The sequence below is a fragment of the Xyrauchen texanus genome, chromosome 14 (genome assembly GCF_025860055.1).
Source record: "Xyrauchen texanus isolate HMW12.3.18 chromosome 14, RBS_HiC_50CHRs, whole genome shotgun sequence".
NCBI classification, from domain to species: domain Eukaryota; kingdom Metazoa; phylum Chordata; class Actinopteri; order Cypriniformes; family Catostomidae; genus Xyrauchen; species Xyrauchen texanus.
This window is the reverse complement of record NC_068289.1, coordinates 9897535-9915982: the sequence shown is the minus strand read 5'-3', so window position 1 is coordinate 9915982 and position 18448 is coordinate 9897535. Positions and strand designations below refer to the sequence as shown.

Here is an 18448-nt window from a genome sequence, read left to right as displayed (position 1 = left end):
GAAGAAAATCTGGCTTGTCCTGCTAAAATCAGCTCTGTGTGAAGGCAAATAACATTCAAGAGGAAACACTTTACTCGTGAGAGTCATTTTTCACATATGGTCACAGAGTCAGAGTCTGGGAAAGATTGAGCGAGAATGAATGGGATGAGTGCTCACTTTCACACAGAAAAGGAAAAGGGAGGAAGGCCTACAGCTATTGCCCTGTGCCTGCCTCCTTCCCCAATTCTCTCTTGCTGAGCAGTGCCAGATGTACTGACGGTGTAGATGTTATAGTTCTGCTTGCTGCACCTTTCCTGGTTCTTCTTCTGTGATGTTGCTCCTCTCCACAAGTGAAACATGTTCTCTTTTGTTGATTCTTCTCTTCAGCTCTGCTTGAGTGTAGGTGAGATATATGGTGAATGTCAGGTATTAAATATAAAACACTAGTGAAACACAACATCAACTACTGAGAAGGCTACCAGAGGACATCAATAAAACATCTTTGTTACATTTAATTTTATTTTAGTTTCTTCACATAATAGAATTGAATAGAACTAAAAAAAAGAAAGAAATAGAACTAAAAACATAACAAGAAAAGAAAAAAAGAAAAATGTTTTTGAAAAGGATGAGTTGGACCAGCTATTGAAGGAAAATGATCTAACAAGTGTTCACATTTGTACAAAAATGTAATCTGGGCAAATGGTAGCTACATTAAAGAAGCTAAAATATAATATACTTTCAATTTCGTTAAAATGTTGGTGGTATTGTGTAAAAAGTTCGGGAAAATGGAAATCTTAGCTTGTTTACATAAACTTAAAAAAAATGTTGACTTTCATCTAACATCAGGTTAGATAAGTGTGTATTCAGATACACTCAGACCCCCCTCCATGAATAGAACAGCATCACCTGAGACAGTTGACACATACCTGATGCCCCCTAGCGACTGCCTGCTGGGAAACATTAGCAACAGTGCGGGAGGGAAGGTGATATATGTTAAACATACAAATGCATGATTCAAGCTGATGTCATATATCCATTCGTTATAACTCTGGCTACAGGCACATGTTCACACACACAGACAATGTAGCAATCATAGATAATGCCTAGACTGCAAAGAGAGAGAGAGGGAGAGAGAGCGAAAAGACGTGAGGACAAGGGCAAAATAGGAGGGAGGCAGTAGAGAGAACGAGTGCAAGGATGGCCTTGTATCAGTAGATGCTCCATGGCAGCAGGCTTGACAGCACTTCTCCTGTTTCACTGTGTGGGATTCTGTCATTACAGCACCTGTGTGTCTGTTAAAAAAAAAACACAAGTCAGGGGCCAATGTAGCACAGGGAGGCAAAGACAACATTAACAGGTGCATGTTTGAAAGAGAAAGATAGAAGGGGGAGTAAATAAAGGAATAACAAGGCATGCATTTAATACCATTAAAATGGTAATCTAAAACCTATTGCTGTGTTCCTAGTGAGCTGGCTATGGATGCAGCATTTCAAGGTTTCATATGCAAGATCCCAAAGTGAAGGGTGTTCTATAAGGTGGCTTAATTACTATTATATACCCCAATTTGCCCAAATGTTAAACCAGCATCGCTTGAATCCTTCACAGAGAAGGCAATCCAATATATAACGACAAGCTAAATTAAAAAACATATCCAAAATGTTGGACAAGACAAGATTTCATCATTAAACATATATTTCATTCAAAAGTACAATATATGTTTGATCAGTACTTTTTATACAAAGATATTATAAATAACTTTAAAAATAAAAAATTATTATTTTATTAAAATAAAATTATTTTACCAAATCTTTGTTTGTGCTACATATTTTTACGTTTATTAGAGTATTGCACCATTAGCTTACTAACATGCTAACACCAAAATCGCTTGTGAGTTGAGTCTCCTGTGTGGAGTACTATTTGTTTGGCTCGTGGAGTTGTTGTTTAGTAGAGTGTTCCAAATTGGTCATTAGGATGCTACATTAGAAGGCCTATTTAGGTAGCCTGGCAGCTCACTAGGTTTTTGTAACAAAACTGTGCCAGAGTAAGTCTGCCTCCCTCTACAGATTGACTGCTGCTTTCAGAACCCATGACTTTATGTAATTTCTGTCATTCCTTTACTTCCCGTCTTCCTCTATCTTAGAGGACCAGAGGGAAATCACAGTTTGTGAGCCTCATCTCAGGCTGCTCCCTAAAGTCCTTACTGTAATTGGACTGTTCAATCCTTTTACACATTTTAGGCTTTTCACACATTTCTTGATATATATATATATACTGAATATATTTTGGTATCTTCATAGTTAATATACTCCTCTTTGTACTTGGAACTTCACATAATGACCAGTGGGCCTTTTGTCCTAAATCCCATGTGATACACATCTGTTTGTATGTTATGAGAAGCTCACGGCTCCAAGTTTCATGCTGGTTTGGATTAACAAGGCTGACAAATCAATAGCCAGGGCAGTCTATGGACAACAGTAAAAAAATCTAGATGTTTACCCCTTCGGATAATGTGACTGGTACTTGCTCTTGCAAAACTCACCACCTCGATTTGAGTTGTTTTTGGTTGCTTTAGCTGCAGTGATAGGTAGAAAGGATTTTACTTTATTATTTTCAACAGTCAGTCAAACACCACCACAGTGAAAACGTTGTTGGTCGGACACCACTGCACCAAAATGGTACAAGATCATCCTACTCAAACACACGTGATATCAAATAAACAAAAGTTAGGTCAGAGGTAATTCAAAAGGTAATCTAAGAGACTTTGTATCTGATTACAATTTCAGTTACATAATTTGTAATCGGTACCAGATTACAATTCCGGAGTAATCTACCCAGCACTGCTAAGTGGTTACTGAGGTGTTCTGTGTGGTTTTAGCGTATTGTTATTTGGTTACAAAGGCATTGCTAGATGGTTGCTAGGATGTTCTGGGTAGTTACTAATTAGTGGTAATTAGTGGAGTGGTGGTGGTGTAGTGGTCTAAGCACATAACTGTTAATCAGGTAATCAGAAGGACGCTGGTTCGAGCCCCACAGCCTCCACCATTGTGTCCTTGAGCAAGGCACTTAACTCCAGGTTGCTCCAGGGGGATTGTCCCTGTAATAAGGGCTCTGTAAGTCGCTTTGGATAAAAGCGTCTGCCAAATGCATAAAATGTAAATGTAAAATGTCCTAATTAGTTGCTTACTGGCCCAATTAAAAAGTGCCTACCCGTATGATATTCAGGTCCCTATATTTGGTTTGTGTTCCTCCTTCAGTGAAAATCTAAAGGATATTCACCTATTTTATTGTATTTTATTTACCTGGTAAAAGTGGTTACATGACAAGTTACATGTTGAGGTTTAATTCATAGTTTGATATACAGTAGGGGTTTTGAAAAATCCCTAACCCTAATTAGAAAAAGTAATAGTGATGCCATTAGGTTCCTGTGTGTGTGCGCTGGTCGTAAGGTGACCTGCTCTTTCCTCTGGGAATACAGTGAATATTTCCTATGACCAAGGTCACAGATTTAGAACATTTCACAGGCTTCTTGATGCGGCTGTTTTTTTTTTAAAGTGCTGGGTGTGCGGCAGGTTATGTCAGTGTATTGTGAGAAATGGGACTCTCCCACACATTATAGAAGTGATATATTACACACTGCTTACCACCAGTTCACACACACACATCATTCGTCTCTCACATACTGTGCTGTGTTGAAAAACTTCACAGGCAGAGATGGAGCAAGGTCATGCACTCCTTCATGAGGTCATTAAACAAAAGCAGATTTCTGTAATGCATGCCTGCATCTTCCTACCGACAACAAATAAGGCTTTCCCTTCTAAAATCTCTCTTTCTCTTCTCATACACAGTCATATTTCCCAAGCAGGGTACAAAATTAAGTTTTTGCCATGCCTGATAACTGCAGAAAATGTAACTACCATGAAAAAGTATTTTGTTTATTATGTTATTTTGAAATGGTATCATTTTATTAAAGAATGTTTTTTCCTATAACACTGTGGTTATTCAGCTGTTTTATCCTTAAGTGCAGGACTGTTTTTCACCTGCAGCATCAGGACTGACAGTCAGTCTTTTTCTCTCAAAAACATGATCATTGTGATTTTGTTAGATTTTTTCCACCGAGGAAAATGCTTGGATTTTAATTGTTTAAGTGCATTGCATGAAGGATGATCAGACTATTGTTCTTACATCATTTAATTAAACAGTTACTAATAAGGTTTCTGGCCAACTAGTGAGTAACTATGTTTATTTACCTGACAAAGGCAATTTGCTCTTGCATTTTGCACTTGGATAGTGTTTTTCCCCCTCTTTGCTCTGTTCTCTCATTTCACTCTGCTCTTAAATATCTTTTAACTAACCATATGCACAATGATAAATAACCAAAGGTCCTCAGTTCATAGTTTTCTTCTCTTGTATTTTGTGATATATTAGGCGATTTGACAAATGTCAAAGCTTTTTATAAATTTCCTTTTTTCTCCAACATATTTTTTCATCTCTTCCTTCACTCTCCATATTAGCTGGCCTAGCACAGACCTGACCTAGGCCAGCTGGCCTAGATGTCATTGAATCCTTAGATGGGGCAGGTCCTTAGGGTCCAGGCTTGCTTTCTGTGTGCACTGGAGCAGGACATGCCCTCTTCTGGCCCTTCTCCTCTTTCCCACTTCCTTTCTCTGGAGACAAGACCTTGACAAAGACGAACATGTCTGAGGAAGGAGGATGGAGATAGAGCAGTGTTATCAGAGTTTGTCATCTTGTCCATCTTCACCATCCCAAGATTTTGTGTCTGAAGCACATGACACATTTATGTGATGGCCTGGGAATTGCTTGTTGAAATATTAATGATCCATCCAATTCATGTAAACAATGACAAAATTGGCAGAGCTTGCAACCAATGCAAAAAGTGTATCTCCTGGTTGTTTCTCCTAGACAGCAAAGAGATTAAATGGAGTGTAAATTTTGCTTAAGTCTCCTCCTTTTTCTCAGATTTTTGTTCCTGAGAAAAAGACTCCAGTAATTACAAACTGCCCATATTTGCCAAGATAGCAAAATCGTAATCAAAATCTGATATTTCAATGTGAACTCGAATATTTCTTATAAAACTTTCCAAGACCAAATTATCTGAGCTACGCTATCCACCTTACCTGTAGACCTCTATACTCTTCTTATTTGTTTTTATTTTTAATTAATTTTTGGAGAAACATCTGAGAGAAAGTTGATACATAGCTAAAACATAACTGTGAATTCTCTGACAATCTCTTGATCTATAAAAGAGCAACCTCTCAGCACAAAGATTTTCATTTGGGACATGCCCAAAGACATGTGGTTGCATCTCATTTTGTGTTTACACAAAGACATTCAAGCCCTTGAAGTGACAATTGATTCTTCAAACATTCTCACACTGTTCAATTTCTGTGGCCTCTTACTCATTCTGGAGGAAGCAACTTTTCATGTTTGAATTTACGATGTGAGCACAGGCGTCTGTTTGTGTTTGGCGGGGCTTGTGGTTTTTTGCAGCGATTAAAGTTAAAATCTCTCTTGACCCCAGTAAAGATCCTCTTAATGTGTGAGAATTTGTGTTTGTTTGCAGGGTTAGTTTGTTTTTACAGAATGAGAAGTCTTTGCCAAACCACCCCCTGAATGCTAATAAATCACTTTGTCTCTCTCTCTCTCTCTCTGTTTCCCTCACCTCAGGTTTTCCATGCTAACGCAGACCCCACAGAGGTGGTCTTGAACCGGATCCCTCAGCCTGTCTTAGCTCGGTTTGTCCGCATTCGTCCACAGACATGGAAGAATGGAATAGCTTTGCGCTTTGAACTTTATGGCTGTCAAATCACGGGTCAGTTAAACTCACACCACACAACTTTCTCTAAGTCTGCGAATAATCGTAAATTTGACTTAAAGGTGAAGTTTCTGTACCTCTAGTGACACCAAATGAAAGAATTGGTGAAAAAGATTTGGTTTCTAGAACACTCTACAACTGTCTGTCATTGGTCGTTCCAGACAGCCCAACCCAAGAACTCACACCATTGATTGAGTCAATGTTGCTAAAAGTCAGGCTGGTCAGATTACTCAAACAAACAAAGTAATGTTTTCATAGGTTTACATTTTTTTGAGAAATCAACCTACAGTGCAAATAGCTTACTTTTAGTTGTCTCTTCATATTAAGCTGAGATAGGGGAAATTATTCTTGCATCAAAAATTCACTTCACCTAAAAAATCCTAGAATCAAATATGTTCCACAAGGGTACTAATTTATGGTTGTTCACTTTTAGAATCTACATTTTGTGATGAACATAAAATAATAAAATATTTAATGCAAAGCAACTTTGTACTGCCACTAATTACTTTTACACCTCTTTCATACACACAGCTGTGTTGAAATGTGTACTTTCAGATGAACTTTCTTACACACAGCAGGGTAACACACTGTACGTGACAAATATTGTTCCAGAAGCCCACTGTGTCCCTCTCAACTGATCTCAGAGCTCTTTAGGGTTCTGATTGAATTTGGCTATTTATGGAGATAGCAGTTGTCTAATTCTGTTAGTATGTTCTGGAGCAGACGAGAGAGGTGAACTGCTTTTGCACTGATGTTATCAGAGACATCACACTCCATCATTGCGCTATTAAACAGTGATTTGCTCCTATTTTCGTTGACACTGAGCAGGACAAATGTGCTTTTATAGATGGGGTCTTTTTCAACACTGACACAAACGACACATGAACAGGCCACTGGCCTCCATCTCAGACCTGCACCAGTCCCGGGGGGGGGGGCGTTGTCCCACGGGCACATAGCCCAGTACAAGCCGCTTTCAGTGAAGCATGTCGCTGCCCTTCCTGTCTTTCACACAGAAGAGTGATGCTCAGCCCGCGGGATATCAGGCTGTGTCAAGCCTATAAAGATGTCCATGAAGCCATTGATCATGTTGTACTGTTAGCCTCGATCTGTGTTTTACAGCTCTTTCTCTCAGAGTGTGGGTGTACCTCTGGGTGTAATTCAACTAAGATTGTTAGGATGGGCTTAAAGCAGATGCCCAGACTGTATCCGTTTTTCCTCCCTCTATGTTTCTTCACTTTTGTTCTCTATTTAAGTCATAGGCCAAAATCAATCACTTATTTCTGGTACTTTTGTATTCTGACTGTTTGGGGCTGAGTAGGTTTGCTTTTAACTTAGTAGAGGTGAAACCAGCAGACAAAATACTTCCTGTAATAAATCCCCCAAACAAGCACCCACTCTGGAGAATATACATATGTCTGCGCGCACACACACATGCTCACACACACACTCACACGCTCTCTCTGTTTATTTATTATTTACTTCTAAGGCCTCTCTTATGACATAACAACATGAAACATTGATTTCTCCAGCCTTAAAATGTCAATTCCTCTCTGCTTCACCATTACTCATCTGTCTATCCTCAACTCCCCACCTCTGTTCAGATGCTCCATGCTCGGAGATGCAAGGAATGCTCTCTGGCCTCCTGCCTGACTCTCAGATCTCAGCCTCCTCCATGAGGGACATCCATGGAGCCACAGGTGCAGCCCGGCTGGTGGCCAGCCGTTCAGGGTGGTTTCCTAGTCCCACACAGCCTGTGGCTGGGGAGGAATGGCTGCAGGTGGACCTGGGAGTCCCCAAAACTGTACGTGGTATCATCACACAAGGGGCCCGTGGGGTGGACGGCAGTACCAGTGCGGAGAACCGAGCATTTGTGCGAAAATATAGACTGTCCCATAGCTTGAATGGAAAAGACTGGAGCTACATTATTGACCCTAAGACAAGTCTCCCAAAGGTAGGAACCAAACCTTTATCAGACTTGTGATGTACTGCACACACTAAACTGCACTTTCAAATCGATCCTGGTGGAAAAACCAACTAAGGGTTTCTAGCTGATGCAATTTATTTGTGGTCATTTTGCAGGCTCGTTCAAGCTGGTCTAGATGGTTGATCAGATAAACTATCAGTAGAACATCTTGTTAACCAACAGTTCACCAGAATCAGATTATTAACAGACTCATTTCATTCTTAGCATCTCAGCATTTTGCTTGTAGATTCCCAATCTTCCACTCAGAACTCTTCCACTAAGAGCAGAATTCAATTATACAGTGAGCTTTTGATAACATTCCAGTGAAATCATCCACAGTTGTGTTAATTAAAACCTGAGCTTCAGAGTGCCATCCGTTGGCCAACAGAGACTCCGAAATATGAAGAATATCCACTAGCTTTCCTTTCTCAATCAAACAGCTGTGCTAAAGTGCCTTTGTAATCCTGCTTCTCCAGCTTTTTGAGGGAAACACACACTACGACACCCCAGAGATCCGCCGCTTCGATGAGATTGTGGCTCAGTTTATCCGGGTGTATCCAGAGAGGTGGTCCCCTGCCGGCATCGGAATGAGGCTGGAAATACTGGGTTGTGATTTGCCAGGTAAGACCCCACCTGCGTGTTACATTAATTTGTGTAATGTTATTAGGCACAACTAAGGCAAGGTGGGGGGTGGGGGGAACTGGATACATTGTCCTGGGCCGACTAAGGTCCTCTATGGCAGTGATTCTCAAATGGGGGTACGCGTACCCCTAGGGGTACGTTGCGGTACTGTAGGGGGTATGTGAGATTTATTAAAATAAATATATATATAATATTCTTAAAGTAATTTAAATTAATTTAAAAGATATACAAAATCATCCATGATTTCTAAAAATATCATACGAAAATAAGTTTAATTAAATGTTGATGCAAACCACATTTTTAAATTAAATGTTTATATTTTAAATGTGATTGTAAACTACCTAACGTTAAATCAGAGAAGAAGAATTTGAATCACGCCGAGCGGGAAGCCAGTTGCTTTACTATAAAACAAACAGACATTTAAATGAAATCTTGGTTAAAACGTAGTAATACTACAGTGGAGGATGAAGAAAAAAAGAAAGCCAAAGTGGAGCCAACAAAATACCGTCAATATCAGGAGGGGTATGTTTTGATGGGATTCACGGCAACAAACGGCAAACCTCCCCAGGCATTGTGTTTTTTATGTGGGGAGAAACTAGCTAACAGCTCGATGAAACCGGCGCACCTCCAGAGACATCTCAGCACCAAACATCAGTGTCATGTTGGAAAGCCACCAGAATTTTTCAAGAGAAAACTTGCTGAGTTTAGATCATCGCGAGGAAACAATGCTGAAAAGTCTCCACAACTTCAGCCAAAGCACTACAGGCGTCATATGCGGAGATGTGGAGAGAGCACCAGTGAAGTCCATCATAGAAGAACATTTGGCCAACCTGATTGTGAGTTTTAACTCATACTTTCCTGACATGGAGGAAATATCTCCACAGCTCAGTTGGGTGAGAAACCCATTTCTTTTGTCAGAAGAAAGCAGAAACAAGCTCCCTCTCTGTCACTAGGAAAAACTCTTGGATGTGTCATCTGACTATGGCCTACAGATGAAATATGAAAACTCCACTCTAACGCAGTTTTGGGTGTGTGTAAAAAAGGAGCACCCTGAGCTGGGAGAAAACGCTTTGCAGCAGCTACTGCCCTTTGGATCCACATATTTGTGTGAGGCCTCATTTTCTGCAATGACTGTGATCAAAACAAAGCAGAGAAACAGACTGGGCCTGGAAAAAAGTCTGATCACTGCTGTGTCCTCCCTGCCCCCGAGGATCACCAAGATCCTCAGTGAAGCACAAGCACATGTTTCGCACTAAATTATAAGTGCAACTTAGTTTGTTGTTTATTATTACAAGTGTTTTTGAGCTAAAACGTTATACACATCATATAATATATATATATATATATATAGTATATATATATATATATATATATATATATATATATATATATATATATGCACACTGTATACAATGTTTATTATTGCAAATGTTTATTATTGCAAATGTTTTTCATTTACAATGTTTAATAAATCTCATAATGATGGCACATCACTATATCGTAGCTTTTTTTTTCTATCTAAAATTATTGGGGCCGGTCAGGGGGTACTTGGCTGAGAAAAAATTTGATAGGGGGTACATTATTGAAAAAAGATTGAGAAGCACTGCTCTATGGCATAGTTTTTACATGAGTTTAGGGAATGGGGGTTCCCCAAAAAACATTTTTCCTAGGCTCCATGAATTTAAATGACAGCCATGTGCTTGATGCAAAACAGATTAATAATAATCACGATAAACAATTCAGACATTAAGTAATAAAGTTCATTAGCATAGCTGTTGGCTGTTTACAGTTGCCTGCAGCAACATCATACTAATATGCCTATTTTAAATTTTCTTCCCAAATGTGGCTCCAATTGTGATCCAATCAAAATCTCAGACTCTGAATTATCAGTTGTATAATTCATAATAAACACACTGCCCCTAGCTACACCATCTATCTTAGCTAGAAAGGAGCAGTCCTCCATCCTTTCTGTCGGTTCCAGTTCTCTTCTCTGTCCCATATGTCCTTCATATCTCCTCCTAAATATTTAACCTGTCACTGCATGATGATCAGACGAACGGACACATGGCCTCTCCCGCTAGACCTAGCTTGGGCTTTATAAAGCACCTGGCCGTGGGGCAGTGATCGACAGGCTGTTTTCATAGCTCTGCATCTGCAAAAGCGCCAAGGGCTAAGGAGCATTAGAGGAGCTGCTTGAAGGAGTTAGAAGTGACAGTGTGGGTGGAGGCCAGGGAAGCCTCGGGGCTGAGTTCCCAGGTTTATTAACAAAGCAGGGCAACAGGAGGAAGAATGCATGATGCAAACTAAGGTGGAGAGTTGGTGCTGGCTCAGGGTTAGTTGGTGGCACTTTGCAGGCCAAAGATGTGATCCGGGATGAAAGCTTCATGTGTCATCAGCAGTGCTTGGTGTGATACTGGCAAAGATTCATGTAGCCTGTGGGCCATAAATGATGTAGAATGTAGGCTTGAGAGAGAGGCAGAGACATAGAAAATCAAGACAATCAAATAAGAAAAAGAATATGGAATAATCAAAGAGAGTTAATGAGTGAGGAAAAAACTGTGATTGTGTTTGTGTACTTACAATTTTATGTTTGCAAGGGAATACAAGAGTGTGCAATGACAGTGTGGTAAGGCTCTGCAGTGCACAACTGTGCACCAGATGTTCAAGACACAGGGGGCTCAATCTTCCCCACTCACTGTTGAAAATACAGCCCAGTGCTTAATCTCCATGCTAAAATAATCACATACAGACCCTGAGAAACAACCTCACAGAAACCATGCACAAACATACTTTTATAATCACACATTTATATGTATTATTTATACATACAGTGGGATCCAAAATTCTGAGACCATATGGCAAATCTGGAATTTAAAATATGATTTAAACAAAAAATATAAACAGAATTTTGGCAATTGTAAAACAAAGAAACATTACACATCAGAATGACGTTATTTAAGAATAGGAACATTCTCAAATCATGCTGGGATAAAATGGATCTTCATGTTTTGCGCAATTAAGCAATCCAGCTCGAGTGCATATGTAATTAAAGCTTTCTTTCTTTCTTTCTTACTTTCTTTCTGTACACACACCATCACAATGGCAGATATGTTTCCTTAACATCTGCTATGCACATCCATGGTGATCATTACCAGCACTATTCCTCAAATAAGCCATTTGACAGCAAAAAACATGCAGAGCTAATGTTTGAATCAGATTGCCCGAATTCAGCACTCTAAAGTACACTTCCACGACAGTACTTTTGTAAAGTGTGGTTGTTTGTAGCTGTGTTGCAAGGGTGAGTGATGCAGTGGCCTGCTCTTGTTCTGATTTTGAGAGGCCATGGGGATTCGATCGAGAGATGTTAAATATTCACTGGGCTACATCAGTCTCACTCCACTGCACAGAGCTGTTTACGTCAATCACCCATCTGCTATAGCATTCATAACAATCTACTGGCAAAACACACATACTTTTATATAAAAAACACAATTATTATAATTTAATACATTATTTGGTATAGTTATTGCTACACTGTATAATTGACCATTGCCCAGACAAGTGATTTCTTACACAGTTAGGCTAGTTTCATGTCTCTTGTAAGTATTTTGGACCAGACCATTAGCCAAAGGTAAATTATTACTTGTATCATACTGTATTCACAGCAATACTCAATCATAGCCACAAATTTAGCAAAACCTCCAAGGTCAAAATCCCCTCACACTCCCAGAGGAAGGAAATCTGGGGTGAGGGACATGAGGAGAGAAATAATGAATTGATGAATAAATAAATAGAGGCATGGCAGACAGTCCTTGCGTGAACAGGACCATAAAAGACACACGGAGGGACTTTAGGTATTTCAATCAGAAACCCTTGTCTATTATTCATTACTATACTAAGCCTCATGTCAAGCCTGAGGTCCCTGCCTCTGGGAGAGAGAGAGAGAGATGAAGCAAGAGTGAGGACAGTGACCTCTACTGGATGCACCGTGTCTCATAATGACTGGAGCTGAAAGGAGACAACTTTAACACAGCTTGCAAGCAGACATCCACGAGCAGAGCTGCATTTTCTTCTTTGTTTACTTAGTTATGACTGTGAAATTCACTGTAATGTTTCTTGGACAATTAAACTTGCAATAGATCCCAGAACTTTTCCGTAGTCATTGGTCTGGCTATGTGAGACTAGGAAAAGAGGGTCACTGCTGTTCACCAGAGACAGTAAAAGGAAGAAGAGACAGGCACCCATAAAATGAATAAGAGAAACAGTAATGCTCAATTTGGCAGCTGTGAGAATATTAGTCACACCTTTCACATAAAAAGAAACACATCAGCTTTTTCAAAGAGACTGCTTCTATTACTCTAAAACTTGCGTGTGCATTAGCTGGACCTGTTACATAGGAGTATTTTTACAATGTTTGTACATACACTGGAGTCTCAAATCTGCCACAAGCCAAAAAGAGAGTGTAAACACACCCTAAATTAGTAAACAAGAATGCTACACACCAAACAGAAAGAGAGAGGGAGAGTCTGAACTCAGAACGAATGTGCACTAGCACTCTCGCATCTGTGGGCGGAACCTTTTGCTGTCAATCAATAGAACAGTGGGTGTGGTTAATGACACAACACACTACTGTCCATTCCTTGCCTGGGCAGCTGGAGAAATTTGATGGAAAATAGTTTCCTCTTCTTCTCATCTTTGACAAGCAGAGTGTGATCACTTCACTCTGCTGTCTGGCTCTTTGTCCTTTCCTCTCGTTTAAACTGGAGTGACTGGGTCTTTCATTCTCCAATTCACTGGTATCGGAATGAATGTATGTAAACCATCAGACAGCAGCTCTCCTCTCCCAGTTGAATTGGCTTTTTGAAATGATCGTCCACATGTTTCTGTTTAGTGTAGCCTCCAACTCATGCTTGCACACACACACAGCCCACATGTCAGTCTTCATATCCTCCCAGTGTAAATATTTAGATTGAGCTCTGCTCCTATCCTCCTCTCTTCCCTTACAGCACATGTCTTCCATGCCCTCTATTATATAATGAGTGCCTACTTCTGTCTTTGCAATTTACAGTACAGCCCTCCTACAGTAAATCTCACTTACAGTTAGGGCTGGGTAAATTTTGATCTTCTAATTAATCGCAATCTTCCTTTGAACAATCCTGAAATCGAATCTTAAACTCCCAAGATCAATCTTTCATTTTTACTTTAACCCTCTGGGGTCTGTGGGTGTTTTGGGCCCTGGAGAAGTTTTGACATTTGTGATTTTTTTCAGTTGCTTAAAAACATATTAATGGCTAATGTCTGATAACACTGTATTCAGCACAGACTGGGCTACAATAATATATGAGCAACATGTATGTACATGTTTGTATTTTTAAGAAAATTACATTTATGCGTGGCTTCTGAAAAAAACTAAAATTTTAAGTCATTGAAATAAGGTCATATAACACATACTAAACATTTGTTCACAAGACTTTTGAGAACTGGATCTTGTAGCCTACAGTTTTTCTACAAAATAATGTGAAAACCATCACTCATTCACACAAATGTTAAATGGCTATATTGTTTTGTAAGACACTTTTAGTTTTAGAAAGATCATATGCAAGGAGGCGTGAATTATCATGAATATTGATGTGATTCACACCTGAGGACACAAAAGACCACTCCTCTGGGCCTATCAATGAGACATGTGACAGAAAGAGAATGAATGTGAGGAGACTTAATGATCAAAGTCAAGTTTTAAGTTAAAAGAAGTAATCTGACTATATATTATCTTTATATAATGACTTAAAATTTTAGACCTACACTACCATTTAAACGTTTTAGAAGAAGTCTCTTCTGCTCAACTAGACTGCATTTATTTGATATTTTGAACTGTTTTTACAATTTAAAAGAACAGTTTTCTATTTGAATATATTGTAAAATGCAATTTGTGAGCAAAGCTGAATTTTCAGCATCATTACTGCAGTCTTCAGTGTCACATGATTCTTCAGAAATCATTTAATAAGCTGATTTTCTAATATGGGCATATTTACACCCGAACAGATATTTGCTAGCACAAGCATTGATGATAATAAGGCAGCATAAACATTAGTTAAAATATAATCTAAACATTCATATTATGTTTATACCATGTTACATATCATATTTATATCATACAGAATACAATGTAAATGCCTGCTTAAGTCAAAACTAAAACTTGCTTATTAGGAGTCATATTTCAAATGTCAATACTCTGAATCCTGGCTGGCAAGTCTGGAAACAGTCCCACTAGTAAAATATGTACCGTACATGTTTATAGAAAATAGCATGTCAACTATTGTAAGTAAAACGAAATTACTTACTCGTCCGAAATAGTATCCTCGGCTGGATCAAGTCACCTGGCCGTGGGGCAGGTGACTTGATCCAGTTCCTTACTTCTTCTGAGGAAAATGTTCAATCTTGGTCACTATCCAGGAATTTCCTCACCTGTGTATCGTGCCATCATCCAAACTCGCAGAAAAGTGAAAGGACTTTTTAAGGCACAGTCGGGGGCCTTTACCATTTGCATTGATTGTCTCAGCACATTACCGTATGAATAGCGCCCTCTACCCGTGGGTGTGATCACATTAGGGATAATTAGCTGAGCCAGGAGAAATTGTATATCGCTTGGTTTCATAAAGATTACACTGCAGGAGAATATTTATTTTAAATTTTAATTGTTTTATTTAAAAGTAGACATTTTAAGCTTTCTGTAGACATACGTTTAATTTTTGTGTGATAAGTATTCACAGAGTTTCAGTTCATTTATTGACATGTTTCAGAAATATGCTCACGTACACAGAGACAGCTGAAAGCCCACCTTAAAAAGCATTAAGTTCATTCACTTTTTGTGCGTTTTTATTTTCTTTATTTTACAAAAGCACAAGGTTTTGCTGTTATTGTGAGTGTACACATATAAAAGTAGACCCTTTATAGTCTCTAATGATGTCTTACACTTATCTCTATGCCCCCAAAATGATGGAGTATTTTAAGTTGTTTCCACTGTAATGACAAAAAAAATCCAGCAGGACACGCCAGAACATCCGTCGACCCAAGAGGGTTAAAGTTGTCTTCAATTTTGGTTATGTTGATTATTATATCTGTTTAATAACTAACTGTTAAACTGCACAGTTTGGACATTGTTGTTAATTTATTTAAATAATATTTTCTTAATGTATGATTTCGTAAAATTTACAGCATTAGCTGAGAGAGAATTTCTTTCTTATGTAAAAATGGACATTAACGAAATTAGGGATTTACCTATACCAATACTGTTAAAAATAATACAATATTTTGTTTAAAATTAATTGTTATATTTTCATTGATTACATTTGTAATGAATGCTTTTATTTAAGCACTATTTTGATGATAAATTTGGTTTTCTGTTCCTGAACAACTAACCCAGGTTTAAAAAAGGTGCCAAAACCCTTTCAAAATTATGAATGTGAAACATTGCTTTTCCCAAAAATAAAAGTGGCTTTAACACAGAGTTAGGACATTAACCAGTTAAGTACAGTGAACATCTTAAAAACTCAGATGATCCCTCTTCAGACAGTGACAATACATTCTAACGTTGGAAATGTTTGTGACAGATTGTATTCACTCTCCACCAAGCTGTTGTGATTTTTGCCACTCATCTCAGTTTGCCTTTGGAAAAGGGTTCTCTTAGGACATCTGATATGAATATTAATCTGGGTCTGAATATTTCTGGGCATGCTGAGCTTATTTGATATCCATTACCTGGAGATGATTTGTTGGTTTAACTGAGCATGGGAGGAACTTCCTTATCAGGGGCCAAGCAAACAGGCCTGCCTGAACTCAGTGTGTCTCTGTGCATCTGTATTTGGAGAATTGACTAGCTCTGTGATAACACGATAAACCTTCTGTTACATTCTGTTTTCAAAAGACGTAGAGACAAAAGATTTAATTAGTTCAGTGTTGCTGGAAAACAGCTTTATTGTTATTGAATTCTGGAGGCCAAAAAGTCTTGTCTTTCAAGTTGGAAATGTTTAATTAGGTTGCCTATGAATAAACTTCAGTGTTTGTATGTATGAGTGAATTTCATTACGTGCATGTTTGCTATTTCGTTGTGTACTTGAACACTTTTTCAAACATTTTAAAATCATACCCTCTCACTCATCAGCTTTTTTATTATCACTTTCGCTGTTGCTGTTGCTGTTGCTGTTGTTGTTGCTGATCTGATCTGATTCCAGTTCTCGATTTGTTGGACCACACATAACAGCCTTTGCTTTCCTTTGTAATGCAGTGTCTACTCAAGATCTCACGCAGACGCTGAGTTACTGCCGGACTGTCTGCCAGGGGCACAGATTTACTCCAACGCTTTCTACATAATTGAAAAAAAAATTCTGTCTTGCTAAGAAATCGCTGAGTCAGATATTGCTGGGGCTCAGTGGGGCCCTTGAGAGCAGAACAGGGCTGACTCTACTCTGTGCCCTGAATACAGAGGCTAAAGTGAAGGTAATCTTTTGGGCATGGGAGGGTGATCCCAAAACTAGCCCCTGCTTGTACATATCTGGTTTCTCTTTGGACTTGGAAACACTTCAAGGCCTTAATGTGTTATCAGGCTGTGGAGGAAATCTCATCAGCGATGCCCAGAGAGTTCTGGGATCCAGATCAATTGGCTGCGTCAGTAGAGCTTTGGTGCATACAGGGAATTTAAAAGAGAAATCTATTGCCATGTTCTGCTCTAATCCATGGCTGGATCTTCAGGTGTTGTGAGGAATCTGCAGCAGTATATTTCACACAGTTTCTGAATATAAATAATTGCCATTTTAAGAGAAGAATCAGATAGCAAAATATGTCTTAAAATATTAATATTTTTAAAGATCATGCTAAGAGGAGTCAAGTGACGCTATGCAAAGGTTGGTCAATTAAATGCAAGGGCAAAGGCACTTAAACTTTGCTATAATTATCCTTTTAAGCAACATTAACTTGTGGGAACTGTAATAGTTTTGTTTGCTAACTGTGCTGGGAGGGCAGGATGCCTTGCAGGATCAAGATGGCAGAGGTCCAGTCGATGGTGGAAGCGAACATCAAGATGTAGGCTGGGAGATCTCGAACCTTTATGCAACGCTGATGAAAATCTCGACTGACTTGGAGGGCCTTGCAGAACTATGTAGAACGATCACATCTATGGAGATGAAACTTTCCACCCTGATCACAAGAATGGACAATGTTGAAAAACAGGTTGAGTTTCTGGAGTCGGCCAAAAGAGAGCTAAAGGCTAACCCACCTGCTTATGTGGAACGTGTGTGGGAAAAATGGAAAATGGAAAATCGGAGCAGGCATAATAATGTTCGTTTCGTTGGAATCCCAGAGGGAAAGGAAGGTCAAGTCAAGATATGGTGAAGATCTTGGACGGGCTTATTCTGAATTTGATCGACACAGTGGACCACCGGCTCAAAATTGAGCACGCCCACAGAGTTTTCAGTCAGCTTCCCGCAGCGGGTGACAGACATCAATCTATCCTGGCAAGATTCTTGCGGTCGGCTGACAGAGACTTTGTTCTATGAGCGGCGAGGAATAAAGGCAAGTTATGCTGGGAGGATCACAACATCATGGTTTTTCCGGACTTTGTTAGATCGACTCAAATGTAACACGACGGATTCAAAGAGTGTAAAACATTTCTTCACCAACAGAACGTGGGTTTTGCACTGCTTTTTCCTGCTGAAGCTGAGAATTGACGGCAAGGATGGTTGCAAGACTTTTATATGCCCACAAAAAGCTATGGCCTTCATTAAATCAATGGGACTTAAATTAATGGGTGAATGGGTAATTTTGCCTGCACTCGGTCAACAATACCGACTACACATCGTGCATTTTACTGATGCAGCCTTAGAGGGTATGTTATTTTGTTGACTGCCCACTGACTCTCACTCAACTCTTTTTTTCTCTTTCTCCCTTTATGGACTTGTTGTTGAGATAATTTGTTCATTTTGTGGGTTCTGTGTGATTATTTAATGGGGTTTATTTTATGGAATACATGTTTGTAC

At 39.1% G+C, this 18448-nt stretch overlaps 1 protein-coding gene across 3 annotated transcripts in view; it reads left to right on the top strand.

Moving 5' to 3' along the window:
- The window catches only part of nrp2b (neuropilin 2b), an 89154-nt gene that overhangs the window by 45729 nt on the left and 24977 nt on the right, over window positions 1-18448 (top strand). For all 3 annotated transcript variants that reach the window (XM_052142592.1, XM_052142591.1, XM_052142593.1), the window contains 3 exons: window positions 5665-5809; window positions 7414-7763; window positions 8252-8396. In XM_052142592.1, the coding sequence (XP_051998552.1) occupies window positions 5665-5809; window positions 7414-7763; window positions 8252-8396 (640 nt within the window). The remainder of the gene's footprint in view (window positions 1-5664; window positions 5810-7413; window positions 7764-8251; window positions 8397-18448) is intronic.